The 25110-nt window shown below is 40.1% G+C and overlaps 1 protein-coding gene across 1 annotated transcript in view; it reads right to left on the bottom strand.

Annotated features, from left to right (window-relative positions):
* Positions 1 to 25110, bottom strand: part of itgav (integrin, alpha V) — a 67471-nt gene that overhangs the window by 28081 nt on the left and 14280 nt on the right. The window contains exons 3-10 of the mRNA XM_079733653.1: positions 13091 to 13182; positions 12467 to 12581; positions 10997 to 11058; positions 10624 to 10672; positions 10066 to 10191; positions 9913 to 9957; positions 9467 to 9510; positions 513 to 569 (exon numbers count right to left, since the gene is read on the bottom strand). Coding sequence (XP_079589779.1) covers positions 513 to 569; positions 9467 to 9510; positions 9913 to 9957; positions 10066 to 10191; positions 10624 to 10672; positions 10997 to 11058; positions 12467 to 12581; positions 13091 to 13182 — 590 coding nt within the window. The remainder of the gene's footprint in view (positions 1 to 512; positions 570 to 9466; positions 9511 to 9912; positions 9958 to 10065; positions 10192 to 10623; positions 10673 to 10996; positions 11059 to 12466; positions 12582 to 13090; positions 13183 to 25110) is intronic.

Here is a 25110-nt window from a genome sequence, read left to right as displayed (position 1 = left end):
GCAGACCTTTTTATTTTACGGATCAGCTGCGGTACAAATTGGGCAAAACTCGACTTTGCAATCTGTTCTGAAAGTGAGAGTGGATAACATTTTTGAAGCCACAAGCAAAAAATATGTATTTGTGGATCTCTTAATATCCATGTGCATATCATTTTACGAGGAACAACTACCAAATATTTGTGGATCGCGGTATACGAAGCATGAATCGTCCTCTGTGGGTTGCGCATAATAAAGTCGATTAAAAACGTCCATAGTTTAAAGAGACTGTTAGAAACGGCACTTACATTGCTTCAAGATAACGGCAAGTTATTTTTGTCTTTCGTCATTATTTATAGCATTTGCTTTTTTTGTACAATTATAGGGCAAACACTTTGATATGTAACCTTTACATTTATACACATAAAACACATTTATAACAAATTTACAGTTTAGTAAAAATTGCATTAAAGTGTAAACCTTTCAACATTTACACCTGTGCGACCCAGTAACCCTTCTTTTCCCCATCCTCTTACCTGGGCTCCAGTGAAGTTGATCATGGACTGCATGTTGAGACCATTAAAGATGTTCACCTGGGAGTAAACAAAGTAACCAAAGTAAACAAGACCACCTAAACATCAAGTCACCAAGTGTTAGTTAACTCTATTCAACCGGCAAATCAGTTCTATGTGATTCTTACTGACCGCCTGAGGCAGTGCTTATCCACATTGCGCATTCGCAGCTGCACAATTTATATCAAGAAAGTTACCCATGACGCAAAAAGGGAAACCTAATCCTATCGACGTACTACCAATGGGACTCAGAGCTCTGTTCCTTATGTCTTCTCACTGAGTAGGAAGAACTCCAGGTCAAACAACTGTTCACTCTTGCTCCCAAACAGGAAAAACAACAGCTTCACACTCTTTTTGTCTGTTTGTAGACCCAAACATTGAAATGATCTTTGCAATACTTGGGCCTACAATAATGATCAGTACATTGATTCACTCCATGTTAGAGGAATTACTGGAGATGACCCAACTCATTTCTGAATGAATTGAGTTGAATTGATTGATGAAGTGTTTATTGGCAAACATTTGTTCATCAAAAGACATTAGCCATTATATGCAAGGTAGTACAAGGTATTTAACCAGAATTTTGAACTTTACAAGGTTAGTTATTTAGTTAACGGACTTCTACTCCCTCTGAATCTGCTGATTCTCCATCATAGCTACTACTCTCTTCTGAATCTGCTGATTCCCCATCATAGCTGCTACTCTCATCTGAACATTTATGCAGTGTGAGCATTCATATTAGACTTGATTGAACACTCTGCTCATTCACTCCTAATACTTACAATACTTACTACCTAATACTTTTTGTTGTATCAAGGAACTTAATGTGTTCTTCCACGATTTAAGTAATCAGTTATGTTACGTTTGGTTAAGTTTCAAGCAATCCGTTCCTGTTACAATCCCAGACGCATGCACACTGCTTGTTCCTTTCCAACTTCTTGGTGGGTAGCTGTGTACTGGGCATGTGTAGCTCATCTAGCGTGATGCTATTTACGATACAGTACGGTAGGCATTACATTGATTCGCTACATTGCTATGCTACGTATCTCATAACATCAATCATAATCCTACCATCGGGCTAGACAGCTAGATTATCTGCTAACGTGTGGTGATTGCACTCCTTAGAGAGGTCTTGGTGTCTGTCACTAAAGTGCTTGGGGAGATTAGAAGTGTTTCCTCCCCTGCTGTTTTATTGACACTTTAGCATCCATGCTTCGTTATGTCATTGGGTTCACCATTAGCATTGTTTCTGGAGGCTAAGAGGTCCCACAGTAGACCTGAACATTCTGTTAAGAAGTACAAGGTGAGAATGTATTATTTGTAAAGATGCTATTGATGCAGGTAGAGTGAAGTCATTCAGACCTACAGTAGACCACACAAACAATATAACCAACATGCAAGGGTAGCATTAGTGTTCACTTTTTGTAACACAAAATAACCCTAAGAAGTTACTTTTCTCGGTGGGTAAAACTGTCACGTAACAAGTAGGAGGTTGAATGTATAACCGCACCCGTCAGCGACCCCAACCAGTAGAATCTAACTGTGGGAAACACTTTAACGTGTACTGTAAGGTTATAAAGTTACAACCATGTTCAACATGCTCTTAAGTGGTTTTTGATATGCTTGCTTTGACCACGGATAACAATATCTGACATCATCTACAGCTATCTTCATGTCGACTCGTCTAACGGTAAAATAGTAAGTTAAGGTAGCTTTACTTGCGGCAATTTCATTGGAATTAAATGAAAAAATTAGACTAAAAGTAGACGTTAACTCGTGAACAGATTTCTGCCTGGGTAACATCAGATCAACGATGGTGAAGACCACAACTCCCTAGATCCCCAGTACTTCAGGACGTCCTCAAACTGCGTCTTCTGTAATTGATTAGATTGAGCGACCTCTAAACATTATATATAGATATGACATATATTGTGGATCTAAGTGAAGCCAGGGATTGGTATTAGGTTTGGTTAGATAAAAAATGTAAAGGAGACTTTTGGTATTTAATTATTATACTATTAGATGTTATATGTATTTGAAAGGAAATAATTTATTTTGTTTCATCCGTACAACTCTTTCAGTAAATATAATTTATTTAAATAGCATGTCTGGTTTGTGTGCCAGCGAAACAGCGCCCCGTCTCTTTACATCTACATGCTCTTTTGGTGTAAAAAATTAAATTGGTCATCGGCCGCGTTCAAGAAAACCCAGCCCTATTCTGCCTCTGATTGGCTTCTCTGGAACTAAACAACGAGCGCAACGAGTAATGGTGACGGGAGAACTTGATGCAGCTATCACAGCCTTATGTAGTAGACCACATGGATGTAATCATGTTCTAGTGTGAAAGAACTTTCAAGACAAAAGAACAAACTTTAGTTTTATTAATACTGGCGTTGTGAATGAGCGTTATTATGAGCCATGTTGTACAAGCGCCACACACTGTGTCGTTACAGACACTCGCGCCACATACTCGGCTTCCAGGAGCCCTAGAAGCCGAACCCTGACTCAAACGCAGAGATCAAATAAACCGCTGCTCCGAAGGAGCTTCCCCATCCAACCTGTTGCATTCTGCTTTAGTAGGGTCCAGGAGGCCTCACCCTCTGATGCTCACCTCACTAACCACCAACCAATATGTGGCACCAACTTGGGTGATGCACAGCAGTCAATCGGCGCCAGAACGCTGACCACACACCAGCTTGAGGTGGTGAGTGAGGGAATTAATGAATCAGCCAATTATACAGGGGGATGATTAGGGGGCCAGATTGAATGAGCCTGGTTGGGCAGTTTTAGCCAGGACACCGGGGAATCCCCTACTCTTTGCGATAAGTGCCCAGGGAACTTTTTATGACCTCAGTGAGTTAGGACCTCGGTTTAACGTAGTCTCCGAAGGACAGCACCACACACACCGTGTGTTCTACTTTAGTACAGGAGGCCTCCCCCTCTCAGACGCTCCACACACTGATCTCCAGAAAACACCACAAGTGTCTGCTTTAGGAGGCCTTCCCCTCTCAGACGCTCTCCACCGTGATTCAATTTTTGTTTGTTTACTTGCACTGCGGATATGATTATAGGTTGCTTTTGATAACTTGACAGTATGAATGATAAGTGCCAACGCAAATTTGCATTTTAATGTATTTTTGCCTCAAATAAGTTAATTTTATGACAAATAAAAAGCATTTGTGCATTTATTCTTCCATACTTCCAGTCATAATTCAAAGGGCAGTCTTTAGTATCTCTTCAAGGCGGGTCTCGACTCGCATTCTCTGAAGACCTGCCCCTATTCTGCTCTGATTGGCGGATCATAAATGAACCCCCATGGAGCTTTCACCAATTTTATATTATGCCTCGTAAACTTCACAAATAGAAATCCAGCGATTGGCGGAAGCAAATCTCTGACGATTAATAAAGTTCTAGGGGGTTTATATGATGTTCTAGGTGGTGTATAATGTTCTAGGTGGTGTATATGGTGTTCAAGGTGGTGTATCTGTTGTTGGTGGTGTATGGCAGGGTCTGTTTCATTATACTCCTACAACACCAACCACTGGTGTAACGAGGGCGGTGGCTACGCTCCATCAGGTGGTGTTCTGCACCACCAGACAGAAGATCTGCGCCTCCTCCCAGGTGTTATTCTGCTGCCAGATGTTACAGTACCACCTCCCAGTTATTATGCAGGAGTCAGATAATACCACATGTGGATACATCCTCTAATGACTGTGGGCGTGATGAAGCGGTCAATACTTAATGACTTAAAGAATTTCACAGGTGGTGACATGAATCTGTATTGAAAGTGGGTCATATATGTAGTTGAATAGTAACATTAATTTCTGATTTGGTGCCTTCTTGACCGAGAAAAGGCAGACAGCGACTTTTTGGCGCTTGTGGATTGAAGACGACAACTCCCACAATGCCAATCAGCGTGGGACGTAACATAACAGCCAATCAGCGTTCACTCCCTGCAGTCCAGAGTGAACTGCAGAATAGAGAAGTGATTGTTGCTGTTTGCGTCTCCCGGAGCTCTATATCTAAAGAATATAATATAATATATAGGTATCTATATAATATAATATAATATATAATATCTAGGCCGAAAGCTCTGTGTGCCTCCGGATGATATTATGAATTAAAGACTACTTCAGGTTCTTAGACATCTCTGGTACTTACACAACAAGTAAAGACTCGTAGTGGGGGTTACCTCGGCTAGAGTCCTACACGGGTTCAGGTACCTGACGGGTGACCCGCACAATTTAGATGAAACAGTTGAAAAATAATGTACTGTGTCGGACACAGGTGCTGGTCGGGTTGGACGCCTGAACACCACGGGTCGGTCGCGGGATTTGCTATTGCGAGCGAGACTCAAAGTCGTGAGTGTGCTGTGTAACCTGTGCTCTCTCTCCACAGGCTGACCCAAGGCTGGCATGCGGTCAGACCACATACGGAGTTAGGTTAGATGCACCAAACACGACACTAGTTTCGACAACATTGTAGTTCATGTCAGCACCAACGATGCTAGGACGAGACAAACCAAGGTCACAAAAAGCAACATAGCTAGGCTTTGTGACTTTGCCAGAAAGATGTGTCGGCATCAATTAAATCTCTCTGGCCCTCTACCCGATAAGGGTAATGATGAGCGTTATAGCAGGTTATTGTCTCTAAATTGTTGGCTGGCACGATATAGTTCAGAGCAGGGCTTTGGTTTCATAGATAACGGGCCCTCCTTGTGGGGTCGCCCTGGTGTGCTCATGAGGTGGGTTAGCTGAACCAGTTTATCAGGATGGTGTATCTATTGCACCAGCCCTTTCAGAGCGTATGTTAACCGGACTCCCTCTGAAATTAACGCTATACAAAATTAACAATATACAATTAATATTATACCACCAGGTGTGGGTGTTATTAGCCATTACTATCAGTTTATGCAATCTGCCTTTTCCTGTGTTTAACTGACATCGCAAGTGGGCGTGTCCACCTAGATGTATGCTGGATAGATCAGTCTACCAGCTTACCAAGTGGACTGTGGCAAATGTTGCTCATCAATTCAACATACATCTAGGTGGAGAGTGTCACTAAAACACAGCAAGAGGCAGATTTTCAAACGGTAAAAGTACTTCAAGAGCACTTTCTTTGGCAATAAAGCGACTGTTCCAGTAATGCTGTGTGCTTTCAGGTATGTGTATTCCTTGTTAATGAGTAGTGACATCATTATCCCTTTAAAGACCTGACAGTGTTTTCTTGTATCTTTTAAACCACATTTATGTCAGAGAAATAACTGTCCACTTAAACCACGATGGTTTCAGGGTGGTGTGTAAGAGGTTGTAGGGAGTTGTGTGGGGTGTGCAGTGTTTGTTATAACGGCGTTACCTAACGCCGTTATTTTTTCAGTAACGGGGTAATCTAACTAATTACTGTTTCCGTTGTTACAACGCCGGTACTGTACGTTAAATGCGGTGCGTTACTATGAATTGATTGAATAAACTCTGTAATCTGAACCCACCCCTGGCTCCAAACACAAACTGCTAGTGAGGAGGCCGGGTGGGTTAACAACGAGATAAGCGATTATGATTGGCTAAGGCGGATTCATGTTTCATGGTAGCCAATCGGAGCCAGTGTTTTTACACACAAGCCAGGACACGCGCGCCACACACACACACACACACACACACACACACACACACACACACACACACACACACACACACACACACACACACCATACAGATTCGATGAAGCAGCAGAAATGGCGAGTCCGGAGCAATCCGATGAAAAGTTGGCATTTTCAGATGTTCCACAGCCTTTGCAACCTAGCAAATTTAAAATTCAGTTGGAAGTATATCAGGGCCTTGAATGGGCAGTTCAACCATTTAACACATTAAGGCCAAGTGAAAACTGCTCAGAAAAATCCAAATTCTTTGACATATAGCAACTTTCTTTTTTTACAGTAATGCAAATAGTTACTTTCCCCGGTAACTAGTTACTTTTATTATAGAGTAATTCAGTTACTAACTCAGTTACTTTATGGAACAAGTAGTGAGTAACTATAACTAATTACTTTTTCAAAGTAACGTTCCCAACACTGAGGGTGTGCTCTAGGACCTCAGGAAAGGTTAGTCCATCCAAACCACCAACGGGCTGGTCTGGGGAAAAGGTCCCGCTATGACACGTGCGCGCAGGTGTGTGCGTGTGTGTGTGTGTGTGTGTGTGTGTGTGGTATTTACTTTGACGTAATGTTGTATACAAGGAACCTCTCGTCTATCTCTCACACAAACAAACCTCACAAGGTCTATTTAAAGGGATACTTCACCAATTCAGAACCGGCGTTCTATCATTATAAAATCGCTATTGTAATATACATAACAAAAAAAAATTTTTCCCTCAGTCTAACCCAGTCTTCCCTTGGCCCAGCTTTCCTGATGTAATTTTCTCCCGAGATGTTATCTCGGGAGAACTTTGCTTGCCTGCTAGAAGGGCCGAGGACTACAAACCACTGGTTCCGCAAATTTGTGAGCCCACCAATAAGGAATGAGGGGGGGGCGGGAGCTCGCGTACGAGATGTAAACACAATGTCCGCCATGTTTCTTCACCGCTTAGCTAGAAAACAAATTTGCAATGTGAAACAGCCAAAGTGGATTTTGAAAATCTATTGTTGGATTCGGACATTAGTACGAGCCAGAATACAGCCAGGAGAGGAGGAGGCTGCTGCGGCTGCAGCTGAACAAGCCTTGCCTGTTGCCGAGGACGAGGAGCCGGAGCGCGCCGGTTTGCTCTGGTCACCTATAGACACTAACACAGAGTCCCTGTGCTGCAGCGAATTTCAGCGATGCCAGTTTCTTCTAGAATAAAAAAAATGGCTGCATCTGGCGAGGACGGGGCCATGTGTGTAACCTCTCACCCAGGCTTTAGCCTCATCTGAACAGATGGGTATTGGATACATATTTCCGGACCCAGAACGTGAACTGGAAACACCAGCTAAAGCCCGCCGGGAGAAACAAATGTCTGAGCATAGAGTTAGTGTTTGTTTTTTTACTAACACACTGGCTACAATAGTTTTGAGTCCCGGGGAATGTGACAATGTAGTTTTCCGAAAGTAGCCGATCTTATTGGCAGAGCATAGGCTACGTTACATTAGCTTGTAGACTGTGAAATGCTGTATAGGTTACTCAAGGCACAATTTATCTTGCTTTGCTAATGTTGTTCTCTTTCTTTCTTAGACAGTATTGTTTTCTCGCGCTACCACTCGCGCTAGGAAAATGGGTCCTTCCCACTGCAAACGGAAACAGGCGGGCGGTGCAGCGATAGTGGTGGTAGTTGGAGGATTTCTTACTTTAGAGCCAGAGAGACACTTTCTGCCTTCTCTCAGGCTAGGATGAACCGATTTCAATTTTTTTTGCACATTTATACTACATAGAATTCTTTACTTCATATAACCTTCATATCTCCACCGGTGAAGTATCCCTTTAAAGAACACACTGAAAATGAGATTACATTAATACATAACACACAAAATAGGCATGTAAAAGTCCAATGGTGAGCACAATTAACACCTGAATGCAACTTAATTGACTTAATAACTTCTATGTTACGTGTGTGCGCTCCATGTACAGGGACACAGCCACAGAAAATGTATGTTTGGTACATGAGCTAAAATAAAACAACCCTCAAAATAGTGATGCTTAAAATGATCTTACATTTCTGTAGATCTTCAACCTTAAAATAATCTTACAATAACTTAAAGGACAACGGGACAACTATGTCCAGTCAACGCCAGGCCGACTAATACATCATGAATCAAATCTCAACTGGCGCGGAGGTTTGATTGACAGGTCTGCTGGCCCTCCCTCCCCCTAATTACTATTGGACAGGTGCCCAGCTCCCAGCCCTTAATACTAACGTTATTGGAGCAAATCGAAGTCAACCTCCCATACATTGGTATTGATTGATGTTTGTCAAAATAATGATGAAAAAGCTGCCATTTGTTTTTCAAAAGCTGCCAAAATTGTATGTATATATTCGTATATTTTCAGTTGGTCTCATGTCTTAGGTTGTCTTAGGTTGATGCGAGAGCGTGAGGACGTTCTAGCAGTGTTGCCAGATTGGTCAGATTTTGGGCAGAATCAGCCCAATCTGGCAACACTGCTAGAAACTCCTCATGCTCTAGCCTCAACGTAAGTCAATGAGACAATCTGAAAATATAAGATGCCGGTATGAAATTAAACTTAAACAGTGATTCTGAATAAAGTATAAAGGATATCGAAATTCATAGTCATATTATTGAAGATATAAGTGAGTTGATTTGTTTAAGGGTTTCGAACAAAGGTTAACGGTTGCAAATTGACCAAGTTACGAAGTATGAAGTAGTTAAAGTGTCAGAGCCATCATGTCGTTAAAGTGCTGAACGTTTTGATAGTTGAAAGGTTTCTGTAGCTGAAAGTATGCAGAAGAAGTTGAAGACCAAAAAAGGGGTTGAAGAATAATAATAATTAAATTAAATTAAAGATTTCAATATCTAGAGTTTGAATGCTGATACAGCATTCACACTATTAAAGATTTCAATGTCTAGAGTGTGAATGCTGATACAGCATCACGTTAAAAAAACCTAAGAAGAGCAATAGTTGAGTGCTGAACACAGCACTCACCGAATAAAGATAATGCCTCAAAAATAACGAAATAGAACAAATTCAGTGGGAGCACTGCTTTGAGCACTCATCGAGAACTAGTTAGACAAACTGTCGTTAACTGGAGAACTAGCTAGACAAACTCTCGTTAACTGGAGAACTAGTTAGACAAACTCTCGTTAACTGGAGAGCTAGGAATATGGAGAACTCGTTAGACATACTCTCGTTAACTGCAGAACTTGTTTGACATACACACGTTAACTGGAGAACTCGTTAGACATACTCCCGTTAACTGGCTGTGGGTTAACTTACGTATCCTAGTGCATTGTTCCCTCTCGGCACTCCAGTGATGAAGTCTGAAACAAAGTTAGAATATCATATTAGAGCATAAAAGAGAGAGCTAACAGGACCGCTAGCTCTCTGTAGCTCTAACAGGGCAGCCAGCTCTTCATATGTCTAACAGGACAGCAAGCTCTCTGTAGCGCCAATAGGTTAGCTACCCTAGCTCTTCATAGGGATAGGAGGACAGCTAGCTCTCTGTAGCGCTAACAGGTCAGCTAGCATAGCTCTTCATAGGGCTAACAGGAAAGCATGTTTCTCGGGACTGGCATCACGTCAGACGCGTGTGTCTTAAGAGGAGAAAGCTCTCAGCTCTGGATCAGGGTTCATGACATCATCCGTGATTTGATCATCCATCTGAAAGTATTAGTGCCTTGCTCTAGATGGGAATATAACCCTGAACCCTAGGGCTGTCTTACCCTCTCGTCCGTCTTTGTTGAAGTCTCCAACAGTCACAGAGTACCCTGCAGACAGACAGACGGAGTTAATAACAGGAGTAACACAAATCATAAGACCAGGATTAGTGTGTGTGTGTGTGTGTGTGTGTGTGTGTGTGTGTGTGTGTGTGTTACCTAGGTAACTGTCATCGTACTGGGCGCTGGCTGACTTGGTGGCCAGTGTGTTTGCATATTGAGTCTTAAAGTTTTTGTTATCAAAGCGAGTGAAGACCTCTGACACATCATCAGAGATCAGCTGACCTGAGCAGAGGAGACAAAGAGAGGTGACATAGAAGAGAGGAGAGGAGACATAGGAGGAGAGGAGAAGACAGGAGAGAGGAGGAGATGACTCTGAAATACATTGTTTACAATGACAGTTGTTTTCCAAACTAACCACAACCACACCCATAGTACACACACCATAATGACACCCTCTAACACGCACGCACACAGACAGAGACAGAGACCGAGACAGAGACAGAGACTGAGAGAGAGAGAACAATAAAAAGTTCTGTAGTGAACATCCAAACACCCCAAAAACATCAGTTAGGGCATGAGACAAATGTTTTGATTGGTTCTGGTGTTTGAATTGAAGCATTGGACTACATGTCCTCTGAGGTCAACTCCCCTCCTTTACTCCATCCCGTCACCATTTATTCTTCATCAATCTTCCTTTCATCATTTCATCCTCACCCTGCCAGTAGAAGCTGCCTGGGCCTCCGACCACCACTCTTGTATTGTTCTGTGTGTGTGAGAGAGAGAGAGAGAGAGAGAGAGAGAGAGAGAGAGAGAGAGAGAGAGAGAGAGAGAGAGAGAGAGAGAGAGAGAGAGAGAGAGAGAGAGAGAGAGAGAGAGAGAGAGAGAGAGAGAGAGAGAGAGAGAGAGAGAGAGACAGACAGACAGACAGACAGACAGAGACAGACAGACAGACAGACAGACAGTTTGTGATTACAAATGCTTAACACTTATGTTTAAGCAGCTCCATTCTGACTTTTAAACAGTATTAAAATCAAATCAATGTCCCACATCACTGCCTCTTCCAGTTCAAGTTGCTGGGTGTGCATACCTTGAGGAAGTCTGCACTGAAACCAGCCTGGCAGAACCCCTGCCCTTCAGGAGAGGCCTCGGCTGGACAGGAATACAGGAAACATCTCATGAAACCTACCTTAAACATACCTACACATCTCTTTAATGTACCATACACATCTCTATAAACATACAATACTTATCTCTATAAACTACTTATCTCTATAAACATACAATACTTGAGTGAACGTGGAGACCCTTTGAGGCGAAGGGGACTCATAGCCTTTGTTTTTACACTTCTGTTAATCCTAGCCTCTGTTGTTACACTTCTGTTAATCCTAGCCTCTGTTGTTACACTTCTGTTAATCCTAGCCTTTGTAATTCCATTATATTATTGTTGCTGTGACCCAGAACCCATCTGACGAGGTACAGACCTGAACTTGAACCTGGGTCGGCCTGTAGCCTATGGTCTCTACGGGGTCTAACAGGTGAGACGGGGTCTGGAGCCTCTCTGGTCTCTATGGGATTTAACAGGTGAGACCGGGCCTCTGGTCTCTACGGGGTTTAACAGGTGAGACCGGGCCTCTGGTCTCTACGGGGTCTAACAGGTGAGACCGGGCCTCTGGTCTCTACGGGGTCTAACAGGTGAGACCGGGCCTCTGGTCTCTACGGGGTCTAACAGGTGAGACCAGGCCTCTGGTCTCTACGGGGTTTCACAGGTGAGACCGCGCCTCTGGACTCTACGGGGTCTAACAGGTGAGACCGGGCCTCTGGTCTCTACGGGGTCTAACAGGTGAGACAGGGTCTGGAGCCTCTTGTCACTACGGGGTCTAACAGGTGAGACGGGGTCTGGAGCCTATGGTCTCTACGGGGTCTAACAGGTGAGACCAGGCCTCTGGTCTCTACGTGGTCTAACAGGTGAGACCGGGCCTTTGGTCTCTACATGGTCTAACAGGTGAGACTGGGCCTCTGGTCTCTATGTGGTCTAACAGGTGGGACCGGGTCTCTGGTCTCTACGGGGTCTAACAGGTGAGACCGGGCCTCTGGTCTCTACGGGGTCTAACAGGTGAGACTGGGCCTCTTGTCTCTACATGGTCTAACAGGTAAGACCGGGCCTCTGGTCTAACATGTGAGACTAGGAGGTCTAACAGGTGGGACTAGGAGGTCTAACAGGTGAGACTAGGAGGTCTAACAGGTGAGACTAGGAGGTCTAACAGGTGGGACTAGGAGGTCTAACAGGTGGGACTAGGAGGTCTAACAGGTGAGACTAGGAGGTCTAACAGGTGAGACTAGGAGGTCTAACAGGTGGGACTAGGAGGTCTAACAGGTGGGACTAGGAGGTCTGTGAGCTGAGGGTGAGGGTTAGGGACTGTTTCTATCCGTCTACATTGAGACTGCGGTAAACAGGCCGAATAGAAGAGTACAAATGGAATGCAAAGAATAGGATAAAGGTCTTATTGAGCCATCATAAAACACTGTTAACAGACAGACAGACGGATTGAGGACTGACTGGATCGGCAGGGAGAGTACTCCACCACTGCTTCTCCTTTCTTCAGGAAGCATGTTCCCACCGGCTCTCTCTCTGCATAGCTGTAGGTTGACCACTGGTACAGAGGAGCACAGGCCTGCACACACACACACACACACAGGTACACAAACACAGGCACACGTACAGACACACACACACGCACGCAGGTAGGCATGTACACGCAGGCACGCACACGCACGCGCATACACACACACACACACACACACACACACACACACACATACAGACAAGCACACATGCAGGCACACACACACGCATACATGATTGTTTTGAGTAGAATACGATATGGTAATGCAAGATTTGATTATGATGAAAAGACATACGTCAGCATGTAACAGGGTCCTCGTTACAGTAAAGTACTGTATTAAGCAACACCACAACCTGTATATTCAATAATGATGATGAATAGAGCAGCCACACTAGCACGGTGGGGCCACAGGGTGGTTCATAGACCACCCTATGTGGGTTCATGCTGTTCTATTACGTCATTAAACATGAAGCACATGCTGTTAAACAATACTTAATACAATAATAACAGGCTAAGCGAACAGTCCAAGGTCCAGGTGGTTGAACATGAGGTCTCACCAGGATGTGCTCCCCGTCCGAACGGACCGACGCTCCGAACCACTGCCTGGACTTAAACTCCATCTGTACTCCTTCAGTAGACTTCCTGTTGTCTGCTCACACACACACACACACACACACACACACACACACACACACACACACACACACAGTCATTAATATTTCAATTGAATGTGAAAAACATGAGGTACTTACGTTTTCAAATATGCATGTAGTATATATACACACAGGTATAGATATTTATATTTATGTATATTTTATATTTTTCAATATTAAAGGTATTTTTGAAATTTCCTATTGTGTTTATTGTCCACATGTTAAATATATTTTTTATACATGGTACATATATTTTCAACTTAAATATCATTTTCAATTCGTCTCTATTCATTGATACAATTTTCACAATAGTGGAAAAGAAATCCCTGTGGAAATTAGAGAAGTAATAAAGCAGTCATTAATCATGTATCTCACTCTGAATGGTGCATGCAAGCAGCACTACATAGAATCTCTACAGTATTTCAATAAATAATAAACACAGAAATTAATAAATAGGACTATGAAATAAATAAATGTCAATGTTAACATACAACCCTGTATCACGTGATTTCGTGCTCATGCTCACGAAAATGTATCCATTGAAACGTGTCCAAGAGCATGATTGTTCCAACTTTTTTCTTGCTACACAGAAATAGCAGTGCAACCTCTAGTTATGTATACAACAAAATAACAATCTGAATTTGCAGATTTTTCAGCAGACCTCCTCAAAACTGAAACTTAGCACAAAACTTAAACCCAGTCTTACACCAGAATGTAGTATATCTACGTTGTCCCACAGCGGAAAACTTAGTAGTTTTAGTTTTACAATAACAACCTATACTTTTCAATGGGCCTGCGTCCATGTCACGTGACTGTCAAGGTTGCTTTGGTGGTTGCGATCCCGAAGACAACGTGACAATAAAGGTAAATAGCTTTTAAGTAGTTTAGCTCTTTTATTGACCAAGTAATGCGGAAGCGTCCACACAAGCTACATTCTCCCAAGCATTTCTGAAGCTCAACCGCAGCAGAGCTCTTTGTTGCAGTCTAAAAATAAAACTGCTAAGGATCAGCAAATTGGCCAGATTTCCCACCTAATCTGGCAACACTGTCCACCCCCATGACGGTGACATCACCTCACAATCCTTAGGCTGATGCCTGCGACGTCTCTGACGGCAGAGAGAGGATTATTGTCCTTTTGAAATAATCTTAAAAATAATGTGTAATTAAAAATATATATATTACTTATGGCAAATTCTAATCTTACAGACACTAATACAGTTTTAACATTTAACAAGATTCAACTAATTCACTCTCAACTTTTTTTCCGTTTTAAAAAGAATGCCAAGAAAGTGTCCTGTGCCCTGTGTGTCCACCTTTCAGGTACCAGCACCAGTTTTATAACGAAGTGGATGCAGGAAGACTGGCGCTTAAGCCTTATTACAGGCACCAATATAAATATCTGGGAATTATAATTGATGATTCTCTCTCTTTTAAACCTCATATCCAGCAACAAAAACAAAAGATACAATTTGGTTTTTACTTTAGAAACAGATCTTGTTTTTCTTTTGAAGCCAAAAAAGACTTGTTGCTGCAACATGTATGTCTGTGTTGGAATATGGTGATGTTTTATACATGAATGCATCTTCAAAATGCCTACAGTCTTTGGACACGGTCTACCACGGAGCACTTAAATTTGTCACTCATTTTAAAACCCTCACGCAACCCTAGGCTCGAGGTGGATGGTTTGCCCTGTCCACCGCAGACTCCATCATTGGCATATCCTTATTTATAAGACTATCCTCTGTGTTCTTCATACCTGCAGAAGTATGTAATTCGAAAAAGCACAGGAACTTATCAGCTCCGCTCTGAGGACTTGTTCTTACTAACTGTACCTAAAGTCTGTACTGAACTGGGGAAAAGGGCATTAGTTATGCTGCTCCCTTCTCATGGAACCAGCTGCAGAATTAACTGAAACTTAAGGAGCTGGTTTCTCCTTAAGTTTTAAAATCAGATTTAAGTCCCTGAGGGTGAGGGTTAGGGACTGTTTCTCATTTAGAAGGGATTTAAATCCCTTCTTAATGATGTTGAAGCGGGCTCTTCTGTACATGCTTTGATGATGATGTGCTGGCAAGGACTCTCTTGTAAAAAAGCTTTTTAATCTCAATGAGACTTCTGCTGGTTAAATAAAGGTTAAAAAAAAGAAAAAAGGTAATTAATGCTTTTAGAAATGGATTTGTCAATCATGTTTTCTAACTTATGGCCTTGATTCTCTGGCATGTGGCTTTTGTGCCCTCAAAAAATTGCCCCGCTGCAGGTGAAGTAGCCTTGTCCCTAAAATCATGAAATTCTAGACGGCCAATAACCTACTTGTGAAAGCAAAACACGAAGCTCATTGATTTAACGGGGCAGGGTTATTTGAAACAATTCATAAATGGAGCGCAACAGTGTGGTTCCAGAAGTAAAATTCCCATTCATTTTCACCATAGAGGTTTTCAGCAAAAGCCATAATGTTGTAACCACCCAAAGTATACTTACCACGCACCGTTATATCGTGAAACAATGGTATAAGCTCCTGCAGAAGCCACAAGTTAAAGACGTGAACATCTAGGTTTTAGAAAAACACGTTTTATTCACAATGTCTTTGAAACCACTACACTACCCATAATCCTGAAGTGTGACACAACGTCTTTGATTGGTGGAGCTCACCATTACCAGGAAACATTTACCCTCACACGCAAAAGTCAAGCCGTGGATGACTGCAACTGCTACTGAACTCGAACGCTTACCCTAGCCACTAGGTTATAGATTAATGGAAAGTTAGAGCGTTGTTGTAAAAGCTGTAGAGGATGAGCTCTACTTTTTGAAATATATGTTGATATATAATATATGATAAAAAATAAAAGCACAAATATATGATATAAGACTAGCAGTGCTTTTTAGTAATTTTGGTAGTGTAAATGCTAGGAATCCATAATGTTGAATGAATAATGAATGAGTAACTGGAATACGAGACTGAATTCAAAAACAAGTTATTAAGTTATTAAGCGGTGATTGCAATAAGCAACGAAGAAACGTACCATGTCGATGACATGATAACGCTATACACTATATTAAACACTATATATACACACACACACACACACACACACACACACACACCGAATACATGACACAACTTGTATTAACAAAATAAACAATATAATAATAACAAAGGTAATAAGATGCAAGAAACGCGCTAAAACTATTGGGTTGGAACCATTGCGAAAAGGTCTGCAATAGTTTACGGGATAAGGAGTTACTCCACTCGTTCACAAAAATAATGTACAGTCTTGTACCTTTGCCTTTTCTGCCCCGAATCAAACATTTTATGGTCACGCCTACCATGACGAACGATTGGCTAGGTTCCAGACTTAAAACTCTTTATATAACGATTTTATGAAAAGTAAACAGTGTAAATGAATGGGAAATTTACTGTTAGAACCAAAGCTTTTCAAAAAGGGGGCGGTCAATATTAAGCTCTATTGCTCTTTTGTGAGAGGTCATTCCTCATCCTCAGTGTGCATTGACTATTTCTGTTGATTGAAATACTCATTGCAAGCTACCTATTTATGTCTAGTGTACCCCTACTGTCCACAAGCACCCCATCCACATATGGATATTGAGAATTTTTGCCACGCCCCATTGGTGATGGTGTCATATATATGAAAGAGGGCATTCAAATATACTTCAAATCGGTCAAAGCCCTAAATTAAGTGATGCAATAGTTGTCTTCTGAGTCAAGGACAGTAACAAGTTTTTTATATCAAAGAGGGTCTCAAAGAACGCATACAATTATTAATTTGGGCGCTCCAGCCCTACAAGAAATGACTCACACAGCCTCAGCAAATGATCAGTCTCATTGCACCTCAGCCAGCGGCTCACTTGCAAGATTTTGACATGTATATCTGAGGATCAGGACTCTATTTCATAATGACAAAGAGTTATGACAGAAATGCACATGAACCTTTTTTTATCTCATAAGTGGCGTGGTGCCGTTATACTTGTGACACCAGACTTGAAAAACTTGTCCACAGACCGGCTGTGGCTACACACCTTAAGGCACCAATTTCCATCTTCATCCCTCTAAAAAATGGAGAACTTTAAACTATCCGCTGTTTTATGCCCATTTACTGAGATGAAACTCCAACATGAATACGCATGTTTAAGTGTTGCCTGCAAGACCTAGTGGATCAGAATGTGGTGTAAAAGACAGTTTAGGAGATAAGAAGGTCCTACCGCCCTGTTATGGTTAGGGTCTGGCTTTTTCCAGAAAGTCACAATTTTCACTGAGCAATCCCAAGATGCATCCTGGTTGAAGGTCTAATGGCCAAGTTTCTATCTCTTCTCAACGAATTAAGATACATTTCGAGCAAACACCCTGTGTTTCCAATGCGGTTCAATGGAGCATTTGAAGATGATGTGTGAGCCTTTTCTGTAGGGCTGCAGCCCCACACACCCACACACACACAATTCAAGAGCATACTGGACTCGTCCATCTTCTCACACAGTCAATAATGTGGTTGATAATTTAGATTATTCAGATAGATTCCTCTTTCCATCTTTAGAAATTGCACAGCTATTAATCAGGTTCCCTATTCCTTATTCCTTTAAATATGCAGCTTGCCATGATCATTGCACTCAACAACAGAAATAGTCAATACACACCGAGCCTGATAATAACCTCTCACATATTAGTGGGTCATGCCTCGGCGGCACTAGGACGCGCGGTTCGGGTTACGACAAAAACAACAAAATTTACGTCAGGTCGTTCTGTGTAGCACGGAAAAGTCAGAGAAACGCTGCTGATAAAATGCATGGGTTTACATTCATTACTGGGTTGTAATCAGGCCAGGAATTTCATGATTTTAGGGGCAAGGCCAGTTTGCCTGCAGCGTAGCAATTTGTTTGAGGGCACAAAGGCCACATGCAAGGGCATCAAGGCCATAAGTTAAAAAACATGATTTTGATTTCACTTAAATAGAGAAATCCATTTCTAAAAGCATTTATGCCTTTTTTGAACAGTGTAACACTTCTAGAGAAATTGTTAATTGTTTTGCTTTTGTTTTTATCTGCATCTTGAAGACCCCTTCTCATAATTCTCCACTTCATTTTCAAAAGGAAATAAAGTTGAGTGAATTTGTTGAATTTTTTAAATGTTAAAACTGTATTATTGTCTATAAGATTATTATATTTGCCATAGGTAATATAATTTTTTTAATAAGGAGTCCTACGAAATCCATAGAAACCCTATTGTAATCGTTAGTATTATTATTAGGGGTCCTACGAAATCCGTAGGAACCCTATCGTAATCGTTAGTATTATAAGGGGTCCTACTAAGGAACCCTATTGTAATTGTTAGTATTATAAGGGGTCCTACGAAATCCGTAGGATCCCTATCGTAATCGTTAGTATTATTATTAGGGGTCCTAGGAAATCCGTAGGAACCCTATTGTTTTCGTTAGTATTATTAGGGGTCCTACGAAATTCGTAGGATCCCTATCGTAATCGTTAGTATTATTATTAGGGGTCCTAGGAAATCCGTAGGAACCCTATTGTTTTCATTAGTATTATTAGGGGTCCTACGAAATCCGTAGGATCCCTATCGTAATCGTTAGTATTATTATTAGGGGTCCGAGGAAATCCGTAGGAACCCTATTGTTTTCGTTAGTATTATTAGGGGTCCTACGAAATCCGTAGGAACCCTATTGTTTTCATTAGTATTATTATTAGGGGTCCTACGAAATCCGTAGGAACCCTATCGTAATCGTTAGTATTATAAGGGGTCCTACGAAGGAACCCTATTGTAATTGTTAGTATTATAAGGGGTCCTACGAAATCCGTAGGATCCCTATCGTAATCGTTAGTATTATTATTAGGGGTCCTAGGAAATCCGTAGGAACCCTATTGTTTTCGTTAGTATTATTAGGGGTCCTACGAAATTCGTAGGATCCCTATCGTAATCGTTAGTATTATTATTAGGGGTCCTAGGAAATCCGTAGGAACCCTATTGTTTTCATTAGTATTATTAGGGGTCCTACGAAATCCGTAGGATCCCTATCGTAATCGTTAGTATTATTATTAGGGGTCCTAGGAAATCCGTAGGAACCCTATTGTTTTCGTTAGTATTATTAGGGGTCCTACGAAATCCGTAGGAACCCTATTGTTTTCATTAGTATTATTATTAGGGGTCCTACGAAATCCGTAGGAACCCTATTGTAATCGTTAGTATTATTGTTATTATTAGGGGTCCTACGAAATCCGTAGGAACCCTATTGTAATCGTTAGTATTATTATTATTATTAGGGGTCCTACGAAATCCGTAGGAACCCTATTGTTTTCATTAGTATTATTATTAGGGGTCCTACGAAATCCGTAGGAACCCTATTGTCATCGTTATTATTATTAGGGGTCCTATGAAATCCGTAAGAACCTTATTGTATTTGTTAGTATTATTATTATAATTTCCCTGACTTTTTGGCTCCAAAAGTTATAAAGATTGGCAGGCTCGTAGAACTCGTAAAACAAGTAATGGAATCAAAAGATGGGCAAGAATTACACATAGGTGGCGCTATAACAAGACCTGGAAGTTCAGCATTTAAACAGGCTGCCATTACCACTAGGAAGGTGCAATATGCATGAAACTTGTTATACATGCACCATACGTCATGATGACCAACTTTCAAATCAGACCATCTGACCAAGTCAGACCATTTGGATATAGTGCAGTGACCACAACTTGATCAAACACCCACACATTAACTGCTTTGGTGCCAAAGGGGTAAAAGTTGCAGCCTCGGCACACATGTACTAGGTGACTATGGGACTATCTGATGTGAAATTCATAGCAATAAGGCTAAAGACGGCAGAGATATACATTTTAAAGTGAAATACATGCATATGTATACACCTCTACAACACATTTAAACAGCTCTAACACTGCATTCAACACACGTTGGCTCAGCTGAATATGGCTATTAAAGACGAACTGAACTGAAATTTGAAGTTTAGTTGATATAACAGATGTATTGTCTGCCTTCTCATTGGTACAATAACTAAAAATGGCTGAACTTAATAAAAGGGATTAAATTGTACGGTGAAAGTGTTACAGGGCGCCGCCATGTTGGATTTCAACAATCAGCTACGTCACTGGCATGGTAACCTACTTCTACTCTGTGGCTCTAGCAGCCATAGCAGGTAATGAGTCAGGCTCTGAGGCTCGCTGAAATGGCTACGGAAAAGCAAACAACCAGGTCTACAGGAGGATCATCTTGTTGCATTGCCCCTGGCTGCAGTAATGAATTATATAGGGCCAAGGCAGCTGGGGTAATCATACATTTCCACAGGCTACCTTTGAATAGGACACCAGCCCTTGATACATGGCTGGCAGCCTTAAAACGGCGCGGTGAAATTGGTTTTATATTCGACATTTGTCTATTTTCTGGGGTTGTAACTGTAATAGCGTCACGAAAACCGCACCAATTTCCTCCAGGATGGTATTATTTTGCAAAGAAAACTATGTTGTTTTCATAGGCTTGATCAACTCACCATAATCAGCGAGTCTGGCGAAAAATCAAAGGAACCGCGCAAAATATACTTCCTACTGCCATACAGCAGCGGAGTGCTTAGAGACCGTCAAAAAAGTGCAACGTCTTTTTTCAATTCTTAATAACTCACTGGAAATTCATCCTATCAACATCAAACCCCTTCTGATATGTTTATGAACTCGTTTTGTAGTTCCCACTACCCTTTGTTTTAAAGAAAAACCTTTTAATTGTTTTTAAAAACGGCTAAAGTAGTCAGTGCATGTATTACATCCATATTTAAGGCTTTCTTTTTAATAGCTCACTTGTTTTTATAGATATCAACACCAAACCAACTCTGATGTGTTCATGAACTCGGTGTGGTGTTCCCACAACCCTTTGTCTTAAAGAAAAACCTTTTCATTAAAATAAAAAGGCAAAAGTAGTCAGTGCATATATTGCATCCATATTTAAGGCTATTCTTTTAAATAGCTCACTGGTTTTTATAGATATCAGCACCAAACCACTTTCGATGTGTTCAAGAACTCATTGTGGAGTTCCCACAACCGTTTGTTTTTAAAGAAAAACCTTTTAATTTTTTTTAAAAGGCATACGTAATCATTGTGTATAGTTAGGCTAATTTATATTCAAGGCTTTTAATTTGTAATAGCTCACCTGTTTTTATAGACATCAACACCAAACCACTTCTGATGTGTTCAGGAACTCATTGACATCAGACGTAGTGTGGTGTTCATATCTATAAAAACAAGTGAGCTATTAAAAAGAAAAGCCTTAAATATGGATGCAATGTATGCACCGACTACTTTTTCCTTTTTTTTAATGGGAAAAAGTTGTGGGAACTCCACAATGAGTTCATAAACACATCAGACGTGGTTTGGTGTTGATACCTATAAAAAACAGTGAGCTATTACAAAATAAAAGCCTTGAATATGAATAAGCCTAACTATACACAATGATAACGTATGCCTTTTAAAAAAAATTAAATGTTTTTCTAGAAAACAAAGGGTTGTTGGAACTCCACAGTGAGTTCATGAACACATCAGAGTTGGTTTGATGTTGATATCTATAAAAACAAGTGAGTTATTAAAAAAATGCCTTAAATATGGATGCAATATATGCATTGACTACTTTTGTCTTTTTTTTTTAAATTAAAAGGTTTTTCTTTAAAACAAAGGGTTGTACAAACTCCACAGTGAGTTCATGAACACATCAGAGTTGGTTTGGTGTTGATATCTATAGAAACCAGTGAGCTATTTAAAAGAATAGCCTTAAATATGTATGCAATATATGCACTCACTACTTTTGCCTTTACATTTTTTTTTAAAGGTTTTTCTTTAAAACAAAGGGTTGTGGGAAATCCACAGTGAGTTCATGAACACATCAGAAGTGGTGTGGTGTTGATATCTATAAAAACAAGTGAGCCATTAAAAAGAAGCCTTAAATATGGATGAATACTTTTGCCTTTAAGAAAATTGAAAAGGTTTTTCTTGAAAATAAAGGGTTGTGGGAACTCCACAGTGAGTTCATGAACACAACAGAAGTGGTTTGGTGTTGATATCTATAGAAACCAGTGAGCTATTTAAAAGAATAGCCTTAAATATGGATGCAATATATGCACTCACTACTTTTGCCTTTACATTTTTTTTTAAAGGTTTTTCTTTAAAACAAAGGGTTGTGGGAAATCCACAGTGAGTTCATGAACACATCAGAAGTGGTGTGGTGTTGATATCTATAAAAACAAGTGAGCCATTAAAAAGAAGCCTTAAATATGGATGAATATTTTTGCCTTTAAGAAAATTGAAAAGGGTTTTCTTGAAAATAAAGGGTTGTGGGAACTCCACAGTGAGTTCATGAACACAACAGAAGTGGTTTGGTGTTGATATCTATAAAAAACAGTGAGCTATTAAAAGAAAAGGCTTAAATATGGATGCAATATATGCACCGACTACTTTTGTCTTTAAAAAAAATTGAAAAGGTTTTTCTTGAAAATAAATGATTGTGGGAAATCGACAGTGAGTTCATGAACACATCAGAAGTGGTTTGGTGTTGATATCTATAAAAAACAGTGAGCTATTAAAAGAAAAGGCTTAAATATGGATGCAATATATGCACCGACTACTTTAGCCTTTTTTTTATAATTTAAAGGTTTTTCTTTAAAACAAAGGGTTGTGGGAACTCCACAATGAGTTCATGAACACATCAGGTGTGGTTTGGTGTTGACATCTATAAAAACAAGTGAGCTATTACAAAATAAAAGCCTTGAATATAAATTAGCCTAACTATACACAATGATTACGTATGCCTTTTAAAAAAAATTAAACGTTTTTCTAGAAAACAAAGGGTTGTTGGAACTCCACAGTGAGTTCATGAACACATCCGAGTTGGTTTGATGTTGATATCTATAGAAACCAGTGAGCTATTTAAAAGAATAGCCTTAAATATGGATGCAATATATGCATTGACTACTTTTGTCTTTTTTTTTTAATTAAAAGGTTTTTCTTTAAAACAAAGGGTTGTGGGAAATCCACAGTGAGTTCATGAACACATCAGAAGTGGTGTGGTGTTGATATCTATAAAAACAAGTGAGCCATTAAAAAGAAGCCTTAAATATGGATGAATACTTTTGCCTTTAAGAAAATTGAAAAGGTTTTTCTTGAAAATAAAGGGTTGTGGGAACTCCACAGTGAGTTCAAAAACCCTTTGTTTTCTAGAAAAACGTTTAATTTTTTTTAAAAGGCATACGTAATCATTGTATATAGTTAGGCTAATTCATATTCAAGGCTTTTATTTTGTAATAGCTCACTCACTTTTTGTCTTTTTTTTTAATTAAAAGGTTTTTCTTTAAAACAAAGGGTTGTAGGAACTCCACAGTGAGATCATGAACACATCAGAGTTGGTTTGGTGTTGATATCTATAAAAACCATTGAGCTATTAAAAAAAAAAGCCGTAAATATGGATGAAATATATGCACTGACTACTTTTGCCTTTAAAAAAATTGAAAAAGCTTTTCTTGAAAATAAATGAATGTGGGAACTCCACAGTGAGTTCATGAACACATCAGAGTTGGTTTCGGGTTGATATCTATAAAAAACAGTGAGCAATTTAAAAAAAATACCCTTAAATATGGATGCAATACATGCACTCACTACTTTTGCCTTTACATTTATTTTAAAGGTTTTTCTTTAAAACAAAGGGTTGTGGGAACTCCACAATGAGTTCATTAACACATCAGACGTGGTTTGGTGTTGATACCTATAAAAACAAGTGAGCTATTAAAAAAAAACTTAATTATGGATACAATATATGTACTGACTACTTTTACCTTTTTATTTTAATGAAAAGGTTTTTCTTTAAGTCAAAGGGTTGTGGGAACACCACATCGAGTTCATGAACACATCAGTTGGTTTGGTGTTGATATCTATAAAAACAAGTGAGCTATTAAAAAAAGTCTTAAATATGGATGCAATATATGCACTGACTACTTTTGTCTTTTTTTTAAATTGAAAGGTTTTTCTTTAAAACAAAGGGTTGTAGGAAAGGGTTGTAGTGAGTTCATGAACACATCAAAAGTGGTGTGGTGTTGATATCTATAAAAACAAGTGAGCCATTAAAAAGAAGCCTTAAATATGGATGAAATATATACACTGACTACTTTTGCCTTTAAAAAAATTGAAAAGGTTTTTCTTGAAAATAAAGGGTTGTGGGAACTCCACACTGAGTTCACGAACACATCAGAGTTGGTTTGGTGTTGACATCTATAAAAATCAGTGAGTTATTTAAAAAAATATAGCCTTAAATATGGATGCAATATATGCACTGACTACTTTTGTCTTTTTTATAATTAAAAGATTTTTCTTTAAAAACTAAGGGTTGTGGGGTCTCCACAGTGAGTTCATGAACACATCAGAGTTGGTTTGGTGATGACATCTATAAAAACAAGTGAGCTATTACAAAATAAAATCCTTATACGCACTGACTACTTTTGCCTTTACATTTATTTTAAAGGTTTTTCTTTAAAACAAAGGGTTTTGGGAACTACAAAACGAGTTCCTAAACACATCAGAAGTGGTTTGATGTTCATAGGATGAATTTCCAGTGAGTTATTAAGAATTGAAAAAAAAAGACGTTGCACTTTTTTGATGGTCCCTAAGCACTCCGCTGCCGTATGGCACTAGGAAGTATATTCGACGTGGTTTCTTTGATCTTTCGCCAGACTCGTTGATTTTGGTGAGTTGATCAAGCCTGTTAAATGTCAGTCTTAGTTTTCTGTACAAAATAATACCATCCTGGAGGAAATTGGTGTGGTTTTCGTGACGCTATTACAGATACAACCCCGGAAAATAGACAAATGTCGAATATAAAACCAATTTCACCCTGCTCTTAAGACTGACTAACCCTCTAATA

This window comes from Pollachius pollachius (assembly GCF_949987615.1).
Source record: "Pollachius pollachius genome assembly, chromosome: 3".
Lineage (NCBI taxonomy): Eukaryota > Metazoa > Chordata > Actinopteri > Gadiformes > Gadidae > Pollachius > Pollachius pollachius.
The sequence above is the reverse complement of the archived record's forward strand: the minus strand, read 5'-3'. Positions and strand labels throughout refer to the sequence as shown.